Source organism: Phycodurus eques, chromosome 13 (genome assembly GCF_024500275.1).
Source record: "Phycodurus eques isolate BA_2022a chromosome 13, UOR_Pequ_1.1, whole genome shotgun sequence".
In the NCBI taxonomy this organism is placed as follows: domain Eukaryota; kingdom Metazoa; phylum Chordata; class Actinopteri; order Syngnathiformes; family Syngnathidae; genus Phycodurus; species Phycodurus eques.
In genome coordinates this window covers 25,739,014-25,764,766 of record NC_084537.1, presented here as the reverse complement: position 1 = coordinate 25,764,766, position 25,753 = coordinate 25,739,014, and the positions used below count along the sequence as shown (strand labels likewise).

The window sequence follows — 25,753 nt, the reverse complement described above, 5'->3', positions numbered from 1 at the left end:
CCCTATGCGGATGTGGAAGATGGAGTCTAAAAATAGACGCGCAAACGCAAAAATGAATGAATAAAAGTAGCCAACGGCATGTCGGTCTTTGGATCAATCCTTCTTCACATAAATACTCAAGTAAAAGTCAAAAGTACAGGGCATTTAAAGTATTCTGACAAGTACAGGTGTTGGGAAATGTTAAGTACTTGACCCACCTCTGCTCATAAAAGGAAGACACGCAAGTGCAACATTGAGCTTGATTTTCTAGAACGACATGACTGCAGTCTAAAACATCACTGCAATGAATTCTGGCTTCTGAGAATGCTTTAAGCCCACTACATTGCCAGGACCGTCAGGGTGAGTGAGCCAAGTGGCAATGCTCAAGGAAGGAAATGGCCCTCAAGGGCTCTTGCACACCCACCTTTAATAGGCAAGTACTTGCACAGCGTCAACCCAAGTGGACAAATAGAACACCCGCAACTCTCGAAAAGATCCCAAATTGGCACCGAAATCCATATATGCTACTGAGAAATCCTTTCTGGAACATAAGCCCGCCGGTAAACGAGCATTTACTGCCTACGCTTGAGGAACTGAGGCCTCGAGTCCCACATCTTCAAGCGGAAGTCACTCGTCCTCCTCAAGGCTGCCCGAACCAGGCGACCCAAGCGTGATCAATAAACTTAATCCAGCAGCTCGAGGACATATCTGAAGCCCCCGTCCCTCAAATCAGTGATGCCGCATTTCATTCCTATCGGCATATAAACAGAACTTCGCTCCCTGCCGTCTTGTTGTTGTTGTTCTTTGGGCTGACAGATCCGCCCACCGCCGCGATACTTTGAACCCGTCTGAAACAATTGCCAAGGCAACAAAAGACGTGACGGAATTAGTGAGACAAACAAGAAAGCTTTTATTTTGACCTTGGATCGACTCGCACTGAAGGTGTAAAACCACTTATGGCTGAGCATGGGTGCAAATGCCAAGAAAATCCTTCCTGGTTATCATTTCAAACATCTAAATGACATCGTTAACTTGACTTTTTTTTTCTTCTATACAAGTGCTGATAACAGGAAGTCATTGAGGGCTTTAAAACAGACAAGAGATATGAAAGTGAAATCAGATGTTAAATGAAGTCACATTAACGCAATCGTTTCGTTCCAAACCTTCTGATGTTCAATTGAACAACAGACGGACAAGGCAGGCTTTGTACAGTTCGTTTCCACCGAGCTCTCCCGTACAGTCGGGCTTACGGCGTGTACCAACAAGAGGGGAAGAACACAAAATGTGTTTTCGCAAAGGTTTCGTCTTTCAAATGCGGTTGTTGTGCATCCACTCCCTTTATCGTCTTGGTATGAAGCAATGTCCAGAAGTCTTTTGACTACTGGGGCGTTTGGGATTTTGCCTCACAACATAAACCCGTCAAAATGTGATTTAAGACACCATGCCACGTCTCCACTGCAGCCACCTCATCTTCAGGCAGGCAAAGTGTTGCTCTGGGAGTTGGGATCAGACTTGCCCATGGAATCATTTTCAAATGTCGCTTTCACGCTATACTCGTGCATCTAAATACATTACAATTAGAAAACCTCTTTTCTGTACCTCAAAAAGTCATACATAGATTCACTACACCGAGTAAACTATACCGTTTTGTCTTTATTTTGATCACAGCTAACGAAAAGCCGTATTTTACATCTACCAGAAATTTTAATGTTACATTAGAAACCATCAAAGATTTTAATATGGAAATGAGGTTGGAAGTGGCCTTCTGAAAAGTATTTTCTTGTGTTGAATGAATCTATCATTTTTGAGAGTCACTTTTGGAATTGCACTGCTGAAACGCAATCAACCTCCCACAGTATTCGAATTTATTGAGATGCACCTGTATTTAGAGTCAGTATCCAACCAACATCACAAAAAGTCAAATTGTTGTGGCCCCAACCGTATGCATCTTACACAGCAACGAGAGTCACTATCACCATAAGGTGCCTTTGAGCCTTCCACCCCAAAAAGTTGACATTTTTCATTTATTGCATTTAATAGCTCTTACAAATGCATACGGGTCACACTCCCACACTTCAAAAACAAGCAAGAAAATAACCTGACAGCAAGCAGACAATGTACGGTCAGCAAAATTCGCAAGCTTGCTGACAGGGTGGACAATTTTGGGCTAATGTTAGCATTTAATGAGCACCTTCAGTGCGCAACACAATTCAGGTCGCGAGGTGGCTGCATACGGTTTAACAAATGCGTACAGCGGCGCTTCGACAAACGAGTGAACACTCTTAGATTTTCGGGAAACTTTTTGGTTTTTTTGCTTTGTCTCGCGAGTGCAAAACTCACCTCACAATAAGCCCCAATTTGGCAAATAATGGAAAATTCTTATTTAAAAAAAAAAAAAAAAAAAAAGAGGCTTCAAGCCGTTTAATGCCACTCTCCAAGTTTACTGTCAAACTACACATCAAAATAGGACAATTACATGTGTATTTGAAACAAACAGCATAGCCTTTCATGCTAATTCTAACACATAATGGACACGCACATCGCTGCCGTTGATCGGAACACACACATCTCCAAAATCATTTCCAAAAAACAAACACACCAAAATAAAAAAATAAAAACAGCGTGTGTTGCGCAACATTGCATCGTCAAAGAGAGCAAGCCATTTTCAACACTTTCGATTGGTCAATCATTTGTAAAAACAACAGACCCACGTGGGGAGTGACAAATAGTTAACCAAAGTTGGACATTGGAGGTCTTGGCCCGTTATGCCGTAAGGGTTACGGAAACTAAGATTTGAACACAAACGGTGCTGCAACACATGGAGAAAGCACACACCTATTCTATCCTTTGTGAGGAACTGCGGCGTCTTTAATGTACAGACGTCCGTCTCTTATACTGCCCTCAGGTGGCCAAGGCAGACAGCAGCACACTGGCCACTCAACTGATGCCAAGTGTGACCAAAACTGTTTGAATTCTATTAAATTGTGATTATTGTATGTTTTTATAAGGTACAATATTGTAGATATGTTAAAAAACATTACAGAACTTTTTTGGTTTTTTTTTGAGGGAAACAAGAACGGATTGATGACATTTCCATTCATTCCAATGGGGAAAGTTGATTTGAGATACAAGTGATTGGAGTTCCGAGCATGCTCACCCAACAAATTAAACTCGTATCTCAGGGCACCACTATACAGTAAGAATTCCTGGAAAGATTTGATATCATCATTTGATATTTCACGATGACAGAGTGGACGTGTCAAGCTTGACAACATTCAGCTCCACATTATGATGATTTGGAAGTAGAAATGTCAATATTTTAGTTTGGGCCTCTATTGAAGACAGACACGATGCTGCTAGTAGTAATGTCACTCACTAAAAACAGGATTTGAGAAAGGCCGGCCGGCCATCCCATGACGACAGGATGGACAGCAATTTCAGGGACACAAGCAAAATGTTCAATAGGATTATGAGAATAGGATATACATGATCAAATGACTCGTTTTATACAAGAACTTTTTGTAGATAGTAAAACTACAAGTTCATCTTAATACATTAGAATATTCATTTAGTACTCATACATTTTACAGCTCCATTAACCTCTTGGAAAAATACTTTTCAGAGGGCAAATTCCTGCCTAATTTCGACATTAAAAATCATTTCAATTGTTTGATTGTTTGTTGCGTAATATTCGAGTTACTCGAGGGTTTTGGTTTGCTGTGAGCTATAATCATCAAAATGAGATATTAAAACAATCAAGAAATATTTCACTCCGTGTGTAGTGCATCTCTCTTGAGTTTCAATATTTTAATTGAACTACTAGACTAAATTAAGCTTTTGACACTATTCTAATTTGTTGAGATATATCTTATGTTTTTTTTTTTTTTATTTTATCCTTGAAGCATTTACTACACACAGTTTAGCAGAGCAGCATGTGGGGCACGTCAAAATCACATAGAACCAATGAGGCGGGGGGGATGATAAAATAAACAAACTTTTCATCTTTGTGTGCAAATGTTTACCAAAGGCACTTTATAGCGATATTGACCAACACATCATCAGTTTGCTCTTCCAAACTGCAGGGTGGTGAGTCGCAAAGCTGGAACGAACTGTCCCGGTTGGGGGAAAGAGCGAACACGCCACGGCTCCGAAGCGCCGCGTAAGGCGGAAAGTGAGACGTATCGAAACCCCCCGCCGAACTTAAGACGGGGTTAGCTAGAGAACGATCGGGTCAAACTGAGGGAAAAAAGAGAAGGGGAGAGAAACAGCGAGGCAGGGCTTCAGTTCTTCTTCCACTCAGCATCATCGGGCGGGCTCACGTCCACTTTTCTCTTGCCCACATCTTTCCAGTTGGTGCTCAGGACTGTACCGTTTGACTCCGTCTGGACATGCAAAGACAAAAATAAATCAATCAATCAAATAAAATGACCGCAGTGGAATGGGGCAGCTATTTCATTAGCAATCCAGTTACACAACACTTCTGCTTCAAAAACGCTCGCATCTTAAATTAGTTGACGACAGCAGTATTGCTTTTATTCGTTAAGGAAGAGGGGAAAAAATAAAAAAATAAACACTTGCGGGCTTAACCGACTCAGAAGATTCAGTCGGACGACAGTCAGCACTTCACGCCGATGAACTGACTCATATGGGAAAAGCCCAAAAGTTTTTCTTCTAAACACTGCATGCACAAGGAAATATTGTATCCAGCCAATTCCAGAACTACTTCAAATAACCTGCACCAGATTCTCGGTTTAGGTAGCAGACCTGCACGTATGCCTCCTTTTATCAGTACCTCATGAGAATTTAGTAAAACCATGCAAGCACAGTATTATTTACGCACACGCAAACCCCTGCAGCGACGTGCTCCAAGCGTAACGTCAAACATTACCACAACACATTCCACGGAAAGCACGAGACTGTGGAACTTCTCACGTCGAACGCAATCTGGTCCGTGATGCCGGTGGACCGCTCTTGTTCCAATTTCCCACACTGTAGGGCCCAACCGACATGGACTTTTTGGTTTTAGGCGGATGCCGTCTCCGATATTTGGCAGAAGAAATATTCTGATAACTGATCGATTGGCCGATTAATTTAAAAAATATATAATGAATAAATAACTCCCTTTTTGGGCCGCTATTAATGCCGATAAAGCATTTTTCCTTAAAATTACAGGAAAGTAAGGGCAACGTTCTATCATCTTATGCCCATTTGTTCATAAAATACATATTTTGTATAGAACACAGAACAAATGTAAAATAAATATCCATTAGCCCCCCCCCCCCCCCCAACAAAATCCAAATCTAAATATGTTGTACAACTCATTTTTAACGAATACAGTAAAACACAAAGAATTAAAATAAATACAATAGTGCTTCAAGTAATATTTAGGAATACCAACAGTGGGAGGACAAAGTATGTAAACCCTTTGGAATTTCTTACATTTCTGCAGAATTTGGTCATGAAACGTAGTCTGATGTTCGCCTAAATCACAACAATAAACAGTCTGCTTAAACTGATTTTTATAAAACAATGTAAACTGACAGGACTGGGAGGAAAAAGTAAGTCAACCCTTGGATTTAATAACTAGTTGACCCTTGACCCTTTGGCAGCAATAACCTCAACCAAACATTTCCTGTAGTTGGAGATCAGAAGACAACTGAATATTATTCTATGGTCGATTAATCGGTCAGGCCTTAGCGCAATCCCTTGCCGGGTCAAACGTTCCGCTCTCCGTTTTCATATCTTGCTTTTCCCATCACTGGTAACCCTTCTATTGCGTCATCACAGAAAATACTTTATTACCTCCAGGGCTTTCTTTGGAGTTTCCAATGTATTTTGCTAGGAGACATAATTTTTCAATATATCCTTTTTGCGTTTTGTCCTTTTGTCACAGTGCATCATTTCAAACCAAAGCCTCCTAAATTCTGATGAGAACAGACTCCGTGTAAGGAGTCCTGCTGTGCTATAATCCTCCGTAGTCAGGGAAGGAAAATGATGTTCGTGTTTGTCAGAAGGGTCGAATTTGGTTGTGTGACAACTAGATCCTTAATGCTGCCTCAAAAGGCAAAAGGCATGCAGGGCCACACAGTCGCACTCACAAAAGACTTGTTCATGGCGCGCCTGATCTCATCCGAGCCATCGGCATAGATTTGCTGGAAGAGCTGGTTGAGCGCCGCGTCGCCCTCCAAGTTCTCGTTTTTTTCCTCCGCGTTAATGTCCACCACCATCTTGTCCCATTTGCGGCTGTGGTGGGACGATGTCGGGTACTGATCTGTTAACAACAACAACGCTCGTTAGGACAGGGGGGCTTTCACAACACAGGAGGGGTCTTCAATTACTAACACAGATTATTAGCTTTAATAATAACAAAACAAATCAAAGTCAGTTTTGAGCGCTTAGATTCTCATTTATTCGTTAACCCACATTGGTTAAGAAACCCCCCCCCCATTTTGCATTTCAATGGAGAGGGCTCCCATCATTTGATTTCTGTTTTTCTGGCAAGCCTGCAATAACATATGAATGGGAAGGGTGATGAATGTAATCCAGACGCAGATTTGCATAAATAAGGCCCAAATAAGCAGTCGACATATTGGGGCCATGTGTGGACACGTAGCAGTGTGATCTCATAATATGGATGTCAACGCCGGTGTTAAAATGTGACAGTGGTAAACACGGCACGGGCCTGAGCTGCTTGAACGCAACGCATAGTCTGATTGCACACTTCAACTTCTCCATCTGTGAACGTGTTTGCAGAAGTGATTAATCCTTTTGGGCGATGGAATGTGTGGGATAAAATTCTGAGTCATATTAAGCTGTCACAACTCTCCCTTTTGACCACATTTTTCCCATCACACTAATGAGAATACTGACTGCCCACTCTGATTTTAGTCCACAATGATTTTTGGAAGGGGGGAGGGAGGATGAGGAGGGAGCGAGTAAGAGCGAGAATGAAGAGGAGGGTTAGGTAGGAAACGCTGAGACTGAGGAGAGTCAGTGGAGATGGCACAAATGCAAAAATCTATAGACTGACTTGGATCGAAGTGTTTGACGTTGGATTCCTGTCCCTCTCCCTCTAGCTTCTCCCATCTGATGGCATCTGTCTTCTTCATCTTCATCTCCACCTGACAGATGAAGGGAGGGAAGGAAGGAAGGAAGATAATGTGTAACAAAATGTTTTTCTATTGTGTGTGGGGACAGAAATAACACTTCTATTAGAGTGACATCTTGAAGATACATGACATCAGATCATTATTGAGGCCAAAGAGTCTGTCTGTTCTGAGCCACCGGCGACTCTGGCTTTGTGTGCGCGCGCGTGTGTGTGTGTGTGTGTGAGAGAGAGAGAGAGAACGACACGTCGGGGATATGCGAGGGCACAGCTCAATACTGCACTAACGAGATGCCTGTCAGCCACAGGGTTAGTGAGATAGATGGCATGAGCAGGATATGAGTGTGTGTGTGTGCGCGCATGGGGGCATTTTGGCGCATCTGATCCAAATCATTACACCAGGAAAACACGGATGAGGAAGAAAACAATGCGGCGAGTGCTGGCATGGACACGCATTTAACGTTGAGCTGGCCTGACAGGGCACATACTAGCGAAACACGCAAGCTACAGTCCAATGTGACCCCACCGCCACCATCCCTTAATGACGTGTGCGCCTGATATGTGCATCGGTGTGCCTGTGCAAGGCAATGTTGCTTATGTCAGTGCAATTAGGGAACAGTTCTGCTCTGCTGGGCAATGTAGTGCTTCATTTATGAGGGTGCCAGGATTGGAGCGGGAGCTGGATGTGGACAAGTGTGAAGAGGACGCAGAGTGGCGGGGCGGGTGGGGAGGGAAGGGGATTGACTGCTGCTACCTGACTAAATTATCTTGGTGTGCGTCTTTGGTTTAGGTCCCACTAGGGGTCACCATTTGATGCATCAGTGTGCAAAAAAAGGGAACTGGTAGTAAACTTCGGTCGAACTGGCACACTGGTTATAAGTCGCATATATCCACTTTCTATTAAACCCGTCCTCACTACGGTCGTGGGGGAGCTGAAGCCTATCACAGCTGACTTTGGGAAAGAGGCGGGGTCCCCTGGATTGGTCATTAGTCAAATGGAGGGCACATACTGTAGACATCCAGTCTCCAATTACACCAACTTGAGAAGAAGTCGTGAGTACTCTGAGAAAACACACAAGCACGGGAAGAATGTGCGAACTCCACACAGGAGGCCCGGGACCTTACAAATGTTGCTAATTCTATGTCATTCATATTCTTTCACACAATAAAAATGTCTGCTGCTCATTTTAGAAAAATAAAAGCCCATCTGAAGAGCACAAATTAATAACATGAATAACAAATCAATCTGAAAAAGGCCTGCCGGTGTTTCAGGTGGCACCAGGGTCTTAAATATTTCTGTAGTGCTAAATGCGGTGGACCTTATGTGTGTGCCCGTGTGTCCGTGTGCGTGCTCCTGGGCCATACAACATTAATCTGCTGCCACATCTGCGTTTCCTGGCTTCTCACGACATGGCAGGTCAGGCGCTGTGTGCGTTTCCGTGTGTGAGACAGGCGAAGCGACGGCCCGTAAAGGATGTGACAGCCGAGCCACATGGAGGGCCACCACCCTCAGGACCTCCGGGGCCATGCGGCCACACACACACGCACTATTTACAGAGTGGCACTGGAGTCTCATGTCGCTTGTCAAATGCCCCCTCCTATGAATCTTTTTTTCAGAACCCTGCGGATTTCAAAACAGCCTCTGCTAGAAAGACAATGGAAAAAAAAATTTTTACATTTTTGGGCACTGATAGGGATGGGACTAACAGGGACATCCGCTATTAGCTATTTGCAGAGTACAGATGACTTTGGAACTGAATGGACAAAACTGCTGAAGTTGTGTTGACTGTTTGCATGTACATTTTTGTGTGTGTGCGCACGCGTACATATCAGCCGTCTGCTCTGATCAAACACAATGGTGTGTAATTGGCTCCCCGTTGTGGCGGTGACCCGTGCGGTTGGAATGTCTGTCGTGGTGGTGGACAGGAAGAGGTCATACTGACGATAATGACACAAACGACACACACTTGGAATGGCACAAGTGTGTTGAAAGATGACTCTTTAGCCCCTGTATTCATATTTGTGTGCGCGCACAAGCATGTGCATGTATTTCCAGCTTCGCCTCCCTCTGAAAAGTTGCCTTTAATAAAGTCAGCATGGCGATTGGAGTATTAATACAAAATCAGAAAGATCAACAGCTGCCAGAGCAACTGTTTCTAGGCCTGTCACAATTGTTTTTAGGACAATATATTTTCCCAAAAACTGTCACGATAAATGGCTATTATTATTATTTTTTCAAAGCATCTGAAATCATGTAGAATAAGGCGCGCAAACTGTGCGGTTGGTCCGCTGAAGGCGCTGGAGACGAGCCCTTCACCTATCAATCAAATACATTCGCTGTACAACATGGTGTTGAGGTTATGTTTGATAAACAAGTTAACTTTGCATTAAATGTCTGTTGTGTGCTATGCGCTGCACATGGACCCAGTACTTGACGGAGCCAACGGCGGCGTTCCACGAGCCCACTAGCGACTAACGACACAGCCGTCCAACTCTCCGTCGGCTCGCCACAACAATGACAATTTATCGAGCCCGGAAAAACTATTGCGACCAATTTATTTATTGAACGTTAAGTCAATATACTAATTATCGTGAGGCCTAATTGTATGTTATGAAAAAAAAAAAGTCCATTACGACTGTACGCAATGTGGACAAACTTCCGATGAGGGCCGTGTGTGGATGCAAGTACCTAAGGGCCACGTGTACCCGAGGAGCCCAGTGGACCAAGCACACAGTCAGAGCTTTGTGGGAGAGCTGCAGAGTTTGAACACACTGCCGCGTTATCCTCACGGTAGGCGCATGAGTGTGTGTGTGTGTTGTGAGGGGGCTCGTAGACGAACAGAAGAAAAAGTCAACTATGGCATATGAGGAGGTTTAAAAAATAAAATAAAAATAAATAAATAAATAAATAAGAAAGAAGCCCAACTGTAGATGGACAAGTGGAAGTCTAAACTGACTAAGCTGGTGTCTCTGACTGGGCCCTCATTGACGTTGCAGCACACGTGCACCTCTGGTATGCAGTGTCCGCTGTTGCCATGGAAAAGCCAGTGTGCTTTTTTTGGGCAGGTTCGACTTGACTCAGCACTCTGTAGCAAGTTGGAGAAGACGTGCACACAGGAAGAGAAAGTTCTTTGCAACTAATTAGTAAATTCTCCAGGAGAGCCTAGCAATGCTGTGCTGCTCACATTCTTCTCTTTGACCTCTGTGAGGGAGAAATTGCTTACTTCAGACTTCTATTATTTTACAATTTAGACATTTTAAAACTAATAGTACACTATTACCACAAGTATTGGCTCACCTGCCCTGACTCACAGATGATTTGAAGTGATATCCCATTCTAAATCCATATGCTTTCATATAATGGTGGTCCACCCGTTGCAGCTGTAACAGCTTCAACTCTTGTGGGAAGGCCTTCAACAAGGTTTTGGAATGCGTTTATTGGAACTTTCCAGTCTTTCAGGAGCACATTTGTGAGGTGACACACTGATGATGTACGAGAAGGCCTGGCTCTCATTCTGTGCTCCAAATCAACCCAAAGGTCTTCTATCGGGTTGAGGTCAGGACTCTGTGCAGGCCAGTTAGGCTCACCCACACCAAACTCTCTCATCCGTGTCTTTATGGACCTTGCTTTGTGCACTGGTGCACAGACATGTTGCAACAGGAAGGGGGAATCCCCTAACTGTTTGCCTGTCCAAAATCTGTTTGTATGCTGAAGTATTCAGACTTCCTGGAGTTCACTGGAGCTCAGGGGGGAATATTTTGGGACATTTCCAACTTTGTGGGAACACTTTGGAGAGGGCCCCTTCCTCTTCCAACATGACTACATCAGTGCACAAATCATGTTTCATAAAGACACGGATGAGAGCGTTTGATGTGGATGAACTTTAATGGCCTGCACAATCCTGACAAAACATTTTTGGATGAATTACAGCAGAGACTGAGAGCCAGGCCTTCTCATCCAACATCAGTGTGTGACCTCACAAATGCGTTTCTGGAAAAATGGTAAAATTCCCATAAACACACTCCTAAACCTTGCGGAAAACCTTCGCAGAAGAGTTGAAGATATTGTAACTGCAGAGGGTGGACCGATGTTATATTAAACCGTATGGATTAAGAATGGGACGTCACTTAAATTCATATCCGAGTCAAGGCAGGTGAATATAACATGTGTCCATTATAATATTAGTCTTATTAGGGCTGGGCGATAGCAAAACAATAGCGATACATATCTCAAAATATGTTTTCCTTGATAAACATTTGAGATGCGGTCAACAGCCTTCAATAAATTGCATCTGTCCACGTTTGGACAGACGATGCGCATAGCCAATAATCATGAGTTGCTCCGTGCTGGACCAATCATGTGGCGTCAGTAGAGCCATGCCATGTGAGGTTGGTGCGCAAAGCATTTTAGCTGCTGCAGCCGTGGCACGCTACTCTGTTTCTTGTGAGACTTTACAAAAGCAAAATAACTCCAAACCGTCGACTTTTTCGGGCCTTTCTTGTCAATGATTCCATCGTGCACCCCTCCCATCCGAAAACAACAAACAAATTGTACCGTAAAAGACATGCTTTCAAGAAAGCACAGTTGAAAATAAGGGATTCTAGTGGATGATTCCATTAACGGACCTTCGTTAACAGCTCGCTGGGAATGAATTGGAAAACTTCCACTTCATGTTCAACTTTTGACAGAAAATAAATATTGAAATCAAAATGTTAAGAGTAAAAGCACATTTAAGAAGGAAAACAATTATGATTTGTTTCATATAGTGATCTTTCAATAAACTGATATGAAAAAAATATTAGGATAGGATTTTTAGTGAGGTTAGTATACACAGCCATCGCCATAAAAGCAATTTTATGAATAACTGTCATAATTTATTTTGGTGATTCGGTTTTCGGCCTTGGGTTTCAGCTAACAAATTTAATTTTGGTGCATCACTACTTTCAGCACAAACTTTTTGGAAACAAATCATTCAGAACATTGTCTTTGGAAAATAAAATGGTTCTGTCAAGAAAAGACACAAATAAAATGTCCGGAACACAGCTTTTAGTCCTCATTGCTCAAGATGAAACCTGACAGCAGGCAAACTGAATGAATCTACACACACTCATTAGCCCACATCAAACTGCAATACCCCCTAATTAGTTTATAGTTTTAAAACGGTGCCCTTTGCGCTCATTAGGCCCGTAATCACTGGAAAAGTGCTGAGGAACTTGAAACGAGTACAGCCTGAATGCCTGTGCGAGCAGGACCGAGGATTTGAGTAATGTATATATGAGCGAATCCCGGACCTCACTGCGTACAGCCAGAGAGGATTTCCTCATTTCTTCTTCTTCAGAGAGCTCTACCAGAAAGCATTAAGGAACCAAGGGCAGTGGCGGCTTTTTTCCCCAATCACCGTTTTAAATACAACATTTTAAAGAGATGATGTTATGAAAAATCAAGTAATAATCAGTCTCAGTTTCAGTGAATGAAGGATGTTCGAAAACATTTATAAAAAAAGATGCTAACATATTCATGTTTGATGCCTTCAAAAGACCTGCAAGTCAGATATCGAGAGGCTAAAAAAATGGCATCTCTTGTCTGGTATTCTCAGGTCATATCTACTTTTTGCAAATCATCATTCTGACATGTAATTTACAACTTTTAATTCCCAAAATAAGTGCTTGCTTTCTGCCCGTCAACCAAAATTTAAATCACCAATTGTGATTACTCTGAAAAGTGCTTAAAAAAAAAAAAAAAAAAAAAAGGTGCAATGCATCAGACATATAGAATTGGGACAATGAGATCGCCTGCGGTCGACTAAATAATTTCTCACCTTCTGTTACTATCGCTATAATACAGCGGTACATCAAAGTTCAACTATTCCTATATAGCGGCCGGCCCCGCTGTCGATTCCGTCATTCTCCTGGGGGACTTCGATGCTCATGCGGGCAAAGGCGGCGAGAACCGGAAGGGCGTGTTTGGGAGGAACTGGGCCCCCCGGCCAGAACCCGAGCTGTGCTCTCTGTTATTGCCAACAAACAAACAAACGGCATACCTTAGTGGTGAGGATCCGGAAGTTGCTTTGTTGTGGGACGATGGGATGCAGAAGGCAGAGGTTGAGGTTGTAGTTTTCCCCAGATGCCAGCCTTATTGAGGCTGAGAGCTACAGAAACCACAAGGAAGTCAGGTGTTTACACAGTCCTACACAAACAAACGAGATCTTGGGATCTCCATAGAAAGTCTGACAGTATGCAACCAATTAACACATACAAAAATTTAAATAAGAAATATAATTTAAAAACCTCATGGAAAATGTCATTTAACTTCTATTTTCAAAACAATTACTCATACAGATCAGATGAAAATTGAAATATGTTTTGGATGTTACATTCTTCAAAGCACTCAATAGTTTGGAGACGTCAGCATGTTCTGGAGAATAAACATCTGATCTGGCTAGCGTGACAGCCAGAATTCTGCTGCTGTCCCCTTCAGCCGCAGAGTGATTTGAGACGATGGAGGGTCAGACAGCTCCTAACAGCCTGCCACTCATTGGGAGAGGACGGTGGCTTGTTGGCTTACAGCGACACAACCTCGTCACTGTCCCGAATGCCCACACTCATCACACAACAAAAGTTGCCCGCACATAGAACATTACGAGAAACTCTACACAAGCGGGTAATCGTGGCTGTAGTTTGGCTCTGCACTGAAAGCTGCAAAACACACAAGTGGCCCAGCTTCAATCAGGCCTAAATGAATCCAAGAAATAATTCATCTGGGACAAAAGCGTAGACAGTTAGCTAGACGCTTTAGGCAATTTTTAAAACACGCAGAGCGTTAATATTCATTGCATGAAGAATTCTGTAGGTATACAGAAGCACATTCATCCACCAGGGAAAAGAAATGAAACTCTCACCGTTCATCTTTCATTTCTTTTGTATATAGTGAGTGACCTAATAAAAGCGTGCACGCATCTGCCTCCACACCACAGTGGGAGCTTTGGTGCGAAATACAGAGCTGTGACTATGTGATTTAGAACGAGCATTTCTTGGGGGTAAACTCCATTTGTTATTCTCATATTATATGAAGACAGACAAAGCTACTCCCTGGGGTGCCCTGCAGTTAGCCTGCGGAGAGACGGAAAGAGTGGAAAAGGCAGCGAAAGACTGTTGTCCCTGAGGGGGGGCCAATGGGGTTGTTCAGAGATCAGTTGCACCCTGCATCTTCAGACAATTAGGAGGTTGGCGAATGTGAAGAGGGTAAATTGTTCTTAGATCTGTGCTTTGGGGCCAACGTTAACAAGACACCCCTAGAAGTATAGCTGGCCTGCGGTGAGTGTGTGTGTGAATGTGGAAAAATATGTAGCGGTGTTCAAGTCACAGACAGTAAAGTCACACTTTCTGCCACTTCTGTCTGAACGGTCGCAGCAAATAAAATCTGTAATGCATCAGATGCCCCAATAACTGGAAAGCTGCACGCACACGTAAAAAGACTTTCAAAATGTTTAAAAAGCAAACTTAAAGAGGGGGTGCATACCTCTTTTTCCATGAAGTTGACGGACACACCGTCCTTAGGAACATTTCTTGCCATAACTGAGATGATGACTTGCGATTCGGTTTGGTACCAGTCATGTCTGCCAGAGAGACACAACAAACAAATGATCTCAAATACATTCAAATGGGTTAAAGGCTTTATTAGACGACTAACTGTAGTTTAAAATAAATAAATCAATAAAAAATAAAAATAAACAAACTCAGAAAAGAGCGTCATGAACATTTGATTAAATGTGCAGTTATCCCAGGTTTTATTCACGGTTCACAAATTCACATTTTCTGTTTATCGTCTGAAAAATAGTCTGAATTATATATTTTTAAATTAGTGGCATCGATGGCATGTATTATTCACTAATTGTCTAATAACAATAAAACAAATACAGCAAACTAGGAAATAAAATACAGTAAGTAGTAGTGTAAGTACATGCTTTTCTTGGTTGCCGCACTGTAATAAAATTGGGAGAATTGCTGGCGCGTACATTGTACAACCCCAATGCCAATGAAGTTGGGACGTTGTGTTAAAAGAAATAAAAACAGAATACAATGATTTGAAAATCATGTTCAAACTATCTTTAATTGAATACACTACAAAGACAAGATATTTCATGTTCAAACTGAACTGATCAACTTTATTGTTTTTAGCAAAATCATTAACTTAGAATTTCATGGCTGCAACACGTTCTAAAAAAGCTGGGACAGGTGGCAAAAAAGACTGAGAAAGTTGAGGAATGCTCACCAAACACGTGTTTGGAACATCCCACAGGTGAACAGGCTAATTGGGAACAGGTGGACGCCATGATTGGGTAGAAAAGGAGCTTCCCTGAATTGCTCAGTCATTCACAAGCAAAGATGGGGCGAGGTTCACCTCTTGGTGAACAAGTGCCTGAGAAAATAGTCCAACAGTTTAAGGACAATGTTCCTCAACGTACAATTGCAAGGAATTTAGGGATTTCATTATCTACGGTCCATAATATCATCAAAAGGTTCAGAGAATCTGGAGAAATCACTGCATGTAAGCAGCAAGGCAAACAAACATCGAATGCCCGTGACCTTCGATCCCTCAGGCGGCACTGCATCAAAAACCGACATCGATGTGTAAAGAATATCACCACGTGGGCTCAGGAACACTTCAGAAAACCAATGTCAGTAAATACAGTTTGGCGCTAGATCCGTAAGTGCAACTTGAAACTCTACTATGCAAAGCAAAAGCCATTTATCAACAACACCCAGAAACGCAGCCGCCTTCTCTGGCCCCGAAGCTCATCTAAGATGGACTGACTCAACGTGGAAAAGTGTTCTGTGGTCTGACGAGTCCCGGTTTCAAATTGTTTTTGTAAACTGTGGACGTCGTGTCCTCCGGGCCAAAGACGAAAAGAACCATCCGGACTGTTATGGACGCAGAGTTCAAAAGCCAGCATCTGTGATGGTATGGGGCTGTGTTGGTGCCAATGGCATGGGTCACTTACACATCTGTGAAGGCACCATTCATGCTGAAAGGTACATACAGGTTTTGGAGAAACATATGCTGCCATCCAAGCGACGTCTTTTTCATGGATACCCCTCCTTATTTAAGCAAGACAATACCAAACCACATTGTGCATGTGTTACAACAGCATGGCTTCATAGTAAAAGAGTGCGGGTACTAGACTGACCCGTCTGCAGTCCAGACCTGTCTCCCATTGAAAATGTGCGCTGCATTATGAAGCGTAAAATACGACAGCGGAGACCCCGGACTGTTGAACAGCTGAAGCTGTACATCGAGCGAGAATGGGAAATAATTCCACCTACATAGCTTCAACAATTAGTGTCCTCAGTTCCCAAACATTTATTGAATGTTTTTAAAAGAAAAGGTGACCCTGTCCCAGCTTTTTTGGAACATTTTGCAGCCATAAAATTCTAAGTTAATGAGTATTTGCTAAAAATAATCAAGTTGATCAGTTTGAACATGAAATATCTTGTCTTTGTAGTACATTCAATTAAATATAGGTTGAACATGATTTGCAAATCATTGTATTCTATTTTTATTTATGTAACGTCCCAACTTCATTGGAATTGGGGTTGTATCTCTCTAACTGGAAGCCACTTTTATTGTTAAGGGTACAGCAATGTTGTAAGACTTTTGAATTGCCATTACCCAGTTTTAGGGTCAGAGTTTGGGGGATATTTACAGCGTCAACTATAAATATAGGCAATTCTAAACTGTGCGTGTGTTTTTCATAATTTTCAGGAGAGATCGGTCCCCTGCAAATAACGGGGATTACTGCCAGACAGTCTATTTCTTCAATTTGACAGTGGATAGGCTTATTAATCACTGTGTGACGGTATCAACAAATTCCATCAAAATAAAAACATTTTCATAAATATGTGGTACTTACTTCACATGTGGCACGGCTGGCAAGTGCTGCATCATGTAGACGCAATTATGTATAAAGAGAACAACATTTTGATTAGCGAGAAACCAGGTACAAAAAGATTGAAGAGAAAAACAAACTAAGCTTTGTGGGGCTGCTGTACAGAGAGCAATTGTGTTATTGATGCATGACAACTACGCCCCCAGGCGGCAATGCAGGGAAAAAAACTCACCGCGTCAGCACTGCCATTGTGCGTCTTCTCTGCAGGATGAAAAAAAGAACATCTGTTTGTGTGGCATGTGCAAAGATTTAAATCAACCTTTGAACAATTCAAGCCTACCTTTACCACGATGTCCCCCCCCACCCACACCCACCCCCTCCCAGCAGGGATATGTTAACAGATAAGAAATGGAGCACAAACACAGACAAATGAGCAACAGCACTCAGATATTTGCCACCAGTTTGTTTACCGGACCATCCACGCCCAATAAACAACCCGAGCAAGCCTGATCCCAATTCATTCGGTCATACATTATTCACAGACATCAACATACAGAGAGAACACAACGATAGGAAGCGTGTTATGTTGTCTTAATCAGGTCACGGAGGAGGGTTGGTGCTCGTCTGCTGTCTAGGTGGGCTTATGAAGGGCTTCAGTCTAATTGGGGTTCTCCAACTCTGATGAATAACAAACCCCCGGGGAGAACCATGAAGCACGTTTTTCAAGTCGTTTACCCGAGATGGTCCTGACAACATGATATACAGTTTTCATTGAACCAAGCAGCTCTGCCTCAGCAGATTTATGGATGTACAGATATAAGAAGTATAAACAACCCTGTTCAGATTGCAGGTTTTTTATATTTATTGTGATGTCAGAAAAACAAATCATGGCAAAACTTGTTTTAAACTTTGTGAGTCATAACCTGTACAATTTAACTGAAAAACGAATCATTTAAGGGGAGAAACAAGTACAATAGCCATGTCGCATAAATATGCACACCCTGTAATACTTTCCTGCAGCCCCTTTGGCTTCGCCCAATTAAGTTGGAACCTTGTGTAAAATATAAATAAAAACAGAATACAATGATTTATAAATCCTTCTCAACCTATATTCAATTGAATACACAACAAATATGAGGTAATGTTTAAACTGATCAAGGTTTTTGTTTTCACAAACATTCTCTCATTTTGAATTAGATGCCTGTAACACAGGAAAACAAAATAGTGGGAAAGTTGAGGAATGCTCAAAAACAGCTGTTTTGAACATGCAAGGAATTTCAGGATTTCATCATCTATGGTACATAATACCAACAAAAGATTCAGAGCATCTGGAGAAATCTCTTTACATAAGCGACAAGGCCGAAAACCAACTTTGACCTTCGATCCCTCAGCGGCACTGCATTAAAAACTGGCATGATTGTGTCAAGGATATTGCATGTAGGCTCACTTCACTTCAGAAAACCATTGTCAGTTAACACATTTGGTCGCTACATCTACAAATGCAAGTTAAAACTCTACAATGCAAAGCGAAAGCCATATAGCAACAACAACCAGAAATGCCACCGGCCGGCTTTTCTAGGCACAAACTCATCTTAGATGGAGTGACGCAAATGGAAATGTGTGCTTTGGTCTAATGAGTCCACATTTCAAACTGATTTTGAAAATCATGGACGTGTTGTCGTCCTGGTCAAAGAGGAAAAGGACCATCTGGATTGGTATCTGTGCAAGGTTGAAAAGCCAGCATCTGCGATGCTATGGGCATGTGTTAGTGCCCATTGCATGGGTAACATGCACATCTGTCAAGGCACCATTCATACTGAAAGGTAGATACAGGTTTTGGAGCAACATATGCTGCCATCCAAGCAAAATCCTTTTCAGGGATGTCCCTGTTTATTTCAGCAAGACAATGCGAAGTCACATTCTGCACACGTTACAACAGCATGGCTTGCTAGTCAAAGAGTGAGAATACTAGACTGGCCTCCCAGTAGTCCAGACCCATTGCCCATTGAAAATGTGCATTTTGAAGTGCAAAATATCACAACGGAGACCCCGGACTGTTGATCAACTCAATTTGTACACCAAGAAAGAATAGGAAAGAAAAGAACTCTACCTACAAAGCTTCCACAATTAGTATCCTCAGTTCCCAAATGCTTATTGAGTGTTGTTAAAAGGGAAGGTGATATAAAATTCCCCCGTCCCAGCTTTTTTGGAACATGTTGCAGACATCAAATCCAAAATGCAAAAAAAACCAACAATAATAAGCATCTTATCAGTTAGAACATTAAATATCTTGTCTGTGTAGTGTATTCAATTGAATAGGAAAACCCTTCTACAGATGTAAAAAAGGGATTGAGAGGGATTTGCAAATCATTGGATTCTGTTTTTATTTGCGTTTTACACAATGCCCCAACTTCACTTGAATTGGGATTTGTACTACCGTATTTTCACAGACCATGAGGCACACTCAAAAGTCTTACATTTTCTCCAAAATGGACGGGGCACCTTATAATGTGGCGTGCCTTATGTGTGCACCGAGTTCCAAAATCTATAAATGTTGTTGAGTGATGAGCGCTCCGCTTGAGTGACTGGGAACATTTCCTGCCTACACGCTGCTTAAACAGAGGAAAAGCGGACGTGGCTGAGGACAGCATGCAGACGTAAAGGGGGAAGGGTGCGCCTGAAGGAGGACGCTAAAGGCACCCCCCCAGTAGGTATATAGCGCCGGTAAAGCCAGCCTCCACCCGTAAAGTAGCAATCAAGCCAGGCGCCCCTAATTTTGTTCATACTAGGCATTACGGTAATAAGTCGCCAACTCGCTGCGAAAGCCACCTTCAAAATAAAAGCTTCCCAATAATACGGACGTCAATGCTCTTCGGTTAAGGAATGCAACCAGCAAGGTTAATTTGAATCTTGAGATGCATTAAAAAAATGTAGTGGTTCGCAAGAGGATGAAGCAGGAAAACAAATTTCGCCAAGTCAAGAAGACGAAGCTGAGTTTCCGCGGAAAAAAAAGAAAAACTAAACGCGGAAACAAGGCGAGGTGGCCCGAGTTGGAAGACCAACTCGAGCAATGGATTAATGAACTCCAACCGCTAGACATCAGTGTAAACAGGGCGTTCAAAGTGAAGTTGCGAGCGGCGTGGGAGCGATGGATGACAGATGGCGAACACAGCTTTACTAACACTAGGAGGCAGCGCCGGGCGAGTTACGCCACAATTTGTGAATGGATCATGGATGTTTGGGCTAACGTGTCTGCTTGCACTGTTGTTCGAGCTTTCGTAAAAGCCGGCATCATTTCTGAGGAGCCGCACGGCAACGAGACTGACTCGAACCTGGCGTGTTTGATGGAGAGCTTGCCCAGCTTCGGATACAGAACATGAGGACTTTGATGGATTTGTGGATGAGGACTGAAACAAAAATAACGTGAGTACATTGTAAAATACTTCAATAAACTGCAAGCGAACTCAGTTTTGCTTCCGCTGCTTTTTTAAAAACATTGTTTTAGCGCGCATGCATGCTACCGTCTGTTTTAAGCTAGCATATGTTTTACCATGCCTGCGCCCAATAATACGCTGCGCCTTATGGTCGTGAAAACACGGTACACTGCTGACATGGCGCTCCAGAGGTATCCAAAATGTACATTTCCTCCATGAGTAAAAAGTAGTAAAAAGTCTATTGTCCTCAAAATAATGTACATTGAAAACAAAATTTTATAACACTGTGGATAATACTCACCACCCAACATTTCCTCACATCGCTTGAGCCAAATATCAAATGATTTGTCAGAAACTGTCAGAAACAAAAACAAAGAGAGAGACTCAATTTCTCCAATAAGAACTATACACAAGAGAACTCTGTCAAGGCTAATGGTGCACCAAAATTTCACCCACCGAAATGTTTCGGCTGATAATGGCACAAGTGCATTTTCGGTTTCGAACAGAAAGACTTATCACTGAAATAAAACAGCCGAAAGTGACATCCCATTCTTAATCTATAGGGTTTAATATGAAATTGGTCCTCCCTCTGCAGTTATAACAGCCAACGAGAAGGCCTGGTTCAGTCTCCTCTCGAATTCATCCAAAAGTGCTCTCCAGTTGAGGTCAGGACACTGTGCAGGCCAGTTAGGTTCATCCACATCAAACTCTCTCATCCGTGTCTTTATGAAATGTAGTTTGTGCACTGATACAGTCCTAGTGGAAGTGGAAGGGGCCATCTCCAAAGTGTTCCCACCAAGTTGGAAATGCCCAAATTATTAGCCCATGAGCTCCAGTGACAGCAACTCAATGCTTCAGAGATATTTTGGAAAGGCTAACAGTTTGGGGATTCCCCTTCCTGTTCCACATGTCTGTGCACCAGTGCACAAAGCAAGGTCCATAAAGACACGGATGAGAGGGTTTGGTGTGGATGAAGTTGACTGGCCTGCACAGAGTCTTGACCTGAACCTTTGGGTTGATTTGGAGCGGACGGTGAGCCAGGCCTTCTCGTTCAACAGTGCGTCACCTCACAAATGCGCTCCTGGAAGACTGGGCAAAAAATCCCATAAACTCACTCCTCAACCTTGTTGAAGGCAAGAGTTGAATCTGTTACACAAGAGTTGAATCTGTTACAGCTGCAAAGGGTAGACCAGCATCATATGAAAGCCTATGGATTTAGAATGGGATAGCACTTCATATCATATGTGAGTCAAGGCAGGTGAGCCAATACTTTTGGCAATATAATGTACGACGACGAGCTGTGGAGACGAACGTTTGCTTCGCGTCCCTTGTCAATGCGGCGTAAGTCACTAATCATCGCCTCCATGGCAGCGAATAACCGACACTCCTGACAAGTATCGTTATCACCAACAGAGGATGAGGAGTAATTAAGCACCGACAGACAGACCAATGGTTGCAAAAACATTACCCACCATCCAGTTGGTGGCCCTGAGTGAAGGCTGCATGGGCTGACTCGTAGTGGGTCAGGTGGTACTCGGCTATTCTGGAGGCGAGGAAACAAAAACTGTTTTAAACAGCCCAAATGATTGAGGAGAGTGAAGAATTTACAGAACGAGATGTAAAATTAATATTACTGAATAAAGCACAAACGTGGTTGCAAAATGAGTCATGTTAAATAGGAGATGCACTGATAACTTTGTAATTCTTTACTGGCTACAGGCACTCTGTATATTCATTGTGAAAATATTAGTTTTTCTTGAAAATATTCAACCTAAATTTAAACCTCTCTTTTTCGGTATCACAGCCTCACACACTCAGTACACACCCTGCTCGCAGGAAGGCAAGAGAAAGGCTTGGATTCAGCTGCTGCGCTTTCTTGGCATCATTAACAGCACCTGTAAAGAGGTGACACAAATAATTGTTTTTTTTTTTTTCATAAATACAAACTGGTAGTACTCAAGGGAAAATGACAGATATACTCTATTCTGTAGTGTCCACTGAGGAAAAACTGAACGATACATTTACTGTTCTAGCTAGCCAATGTTCCCACTATTCTACAGTTTAAGTAATGTTTCAAAATCCTGAAACAGAGGCTTGAAACATGCAAACTTACAGCTGTAGTTTTTGAGAAGTATGTAGGCATAGGCGCGTTGACACAGCCACTCAGCGTTGTCAGAGTCTCCTTGCAAGCCGTCGTTCAGTGCCTTCAAAAAGAAATGATTCAGATTCAACTGAGTTCATTTCTAAATGCTGGCTGGGTTCAAGTGGGTTGATTAGTAATTGCTACATGTGTAAAGGCTTCTGTATACTCGCGCGGACGGCGACCACGCTGACGTCACTGCGGCTATCCTGGGCGCAGTTTGCCATTATATTCGAGCGCAACCCACGCACGCAGTTTTGAAAATGTACTGCAGTTCCCCTCCAAGTCGGGGGTGTCGTTACGCCTGGTATTGGCTAGGACATCACAGGGTGGAATTTTGTCTGCAAGTTTTTGGCCATTTCCGGTAGTTGGTTTGACTTTCGTTTCCGTAACAAGGAACAAAGCAACAACAATGGCGACCGTGGAACAGTGCCTGCTAGAACAAATGGACCTAGATTACCAGATGATACTTTTAATTACACTGCAAAATTTATCGAGGCGCCGGCGGTGGTATGTGGAACCAAGGGGAAGACTGAGTACGTCATCTCAGCATGTGAATAATCACAAGAGATGATTTCCGCGGCATTCTACGCGCAGCAACAATTTTTGCCGTGTGCGCGTCAAGTGACGCATAGGGGCCGTGCGGGCCAATGCGTCGGTCACGTGATGCAATGCGAGCGCGGTAGCATAAAGAGGCCTTAACAATGAGTGGATAATATTGAAGCTCAACTATCTGGCACCCATGTCACAAATCTTGAGTTGAGAACTGAGCAATTCTACAAATTGTACAACTTGTATGACTATATCACAAATCCAATTACTTAAGCTTGGCGATTCTGAGTAACCGTAATTTCTCGTGTATAAGGTGCATTTACTCCCCAAAAATTTATTAAAAGTCGACAGAACGCATTATAGATAGGTATAAGGAAAACTAGAGCTGCGGGCAGCTATAATCGGGCCCTCGCACCCCGACCCCGTTGGGGTACTGGCAGTTTGAGGTCCTGGCAGGTTGGGGTAGTGGCACGATGAAGTAAGGGCTGCAAGTTTCCCCCGCTGCCGCAGGACAAGGGTTGACACCACTGCTGTTGGACAAGTGCAAAGCCTTTTCAAAGGTTATAATGCATAAATGCGGATGTTGGAAAATGTAGTGAACTCTTAGGTCGACTACACTACTGTATGTATTGTTGGTAATTATGGAGGGACTTTTAAGTACTGTGAATTTAAAAGACCGTAGATAATTTTCTGTTGAGTTTAGGACATGGGTTATAATTACAATTTTGTTCGTGGGGGGGTGCTACAAGCGTGTAGGAATCTTCATAGGCGTCGGTGCAACAAGGCGCAAATAGGTCTTTGATGAACTGTCACCATGTCCTGTTTTATGGCGACATTAGAAAAGCTACGGTTTGAAGAGCCGTCACCGTCATACAGTATGTCGAGAAAAAAAAAGCTTTTGATAACTTTTAATGTCCCAGGTATTGAGATGGTACTGACCAAATTTGAAGTCAATTGGATGAAACCTGTAGGACAAGTTTGCAAAGCGTGACACCTGTACATTTTTTAAAAGTGTAACTTTAAAAGGTCGTAGGTCAGTTTCTATTGAGTTAAGAACATGGGTTGTAATTACAATTTTGTAGGTATCTGGGTGATGCACATACCTGCCAAGTTTGGTAGGTGTAGGTGTGACGTACCACGACTAGCTCTTTGATGAACTAAGTATGGCATCTGCAAGCGTGCAAAAAAGGTCGACCCTTACGATTATGAAGTCGCAGGTCACTTTCTCTTGGGTTTAGGGGACTCGTGCCTCTGAAGATTTTGTACGTCTGGGGTCGATACAGGTGTGAGCCCATGTTTGTAGCTCTAGGTGAAATGTACCGCAAATGAGTCTTTGATGGAGTTTAGGCATTTTTGGTTTTGTGTCGAAATATGGAATGAAAAGTTTGAAGGTCCGCCCCGTCATATAGTTCGTTGGATTAAAAAGCTTTTGATAACTTTTGAATAACCCATGTGTTGAGATGATACACACCAACTTTGAAACGAATTGGATGAATCAGAATCATCTTTATCAGAATCAGAATCATCTTTATTTGCCAAGTATGTCCAAGTTGGAGCCGCTCTAGTACAACAGACAGTCAATTTACAGAACACTTTGGAGCTGTAAGAGTTTGCAAAAGTATAAACCCTGGGGGGAGGGGAAGCAAACATCTTGCACTTTTTTCTTCAAAGTGTCATAGGTCACTTGAAGAAATCACTTTTTCCTTTTGATCTCAGGATAGCCCCTTCAGCAGTTTCAAATACATTTGTTTAGACATGAACTCCAAAGTAAGACTAGATTTCATTTTGATTCGGTTGGATTTTTATTTTGATTTGTGTTTTTTTCCCCCCTGGTAACAAGTGTAAAATGCTTTAATTCTGTATTTTACATACATATGACTTGAACTATTGAAGGCCTTTGAGAGTTCTTCCAGTGAAAAGTGCTACAATAAATAAAATTTTCTAACTTACATAAACTATGCTTTTTGTTCGTCTGACATTCACACTCAGGATAACGTTGTTTGAAGCCCAAGTTACCATGGCGATGTGTCTCACTTGAAGCAAACCTCACTTATTTACGCACACGAAATCTTCAATAACCCCAGACTTGATTTTCAGCATGTGAAATTAGATTATAAACTCAAGCAAAAACACTTATCAGCGGACATTAACACAAAAAGGGGACAGCGTAACCCTTGCTGACTAAGCTAGCAAAAAAACAATCAAGTCCGAAGCTAACATTAGCCTCCGTGCGTCAGTGACTTTCTTGTTCTCCTAAAGCTAATAAATAGTTAAGCAGTCGGTCGCACGACGGCCACTTGCAAGTCAAAGATACGATTCATCTTGTGTTTAGAACGCCTTTAAGCAGGCTACTTAATGTTTACCTCGAGAGCTTTCTGCGGGTCTTCGTCAATAAGGCTGTCAGGGAAACGGCTAAACCAGAAGGAAATAAGAGCAATTAGAGAGCTGATAGTAGAACGCATGCCAAAATGTGCAGGCAGATAAATGTTGTTTTATGACTATAATTTGACTTACAGTTGAGTCGCCATTGCTTTACTGCCAGTTGGTAGAATATTCTCGCCAGCAGACCTCAGCGTGACGTCACGCAACTTCCGCTGAAATTGCTACACGCCGGAAGTGAGTCTTTTTTCCACATGCTTTCAACGATGACGGCTGT

The 25,753-nt window shown here is 42.6% G+C and overlaps 1 protein-coding gene across 1 annotated transcript; it reads right to left on the bottom strand.

Annotated features, from left to right (window-relative positions):
* Window positions 1-2,379: 2,379 nt before the first annotated feature.
* On the bottom strand, window positions 2,380-25,697 carry sugt1 (SGT1 homolog, MIS12 kinetochore complex assembly cochaperone). Its single transcript, XM_061694628.1, has 13 exons — window positions 25,612-25,697; window positions 25,461-25,509; window positions 22,519-22,609; window positions 22,231-22,300; window positions 21,878-21,948; window positions 20,707-20,760; window positions 17,204-17,232; window positions 16,996-17,021; window positions 14,604-14,700; window positions 13,126-13,233; window positions 7,010-7,100; window positions 6,078-6,250; window positions 2,380-4,361 (listed from the first exon to the last, which is right to left on the bottom strand). The coding sequence occupies exons 1-13, from the start codon at window positions 25,623-25,625 to the stop codon at window positions 4,260-4,262; spliced, it is 975 nt and encodes a 324-aa protein (XP_061550612.1). The 5' UTR covers window positions 25,626-25,697; the 3' UTR covers window positions 2,380-4,259.
* Window positions 25,698-25,753: the final 56 nt, after the last annotated feature.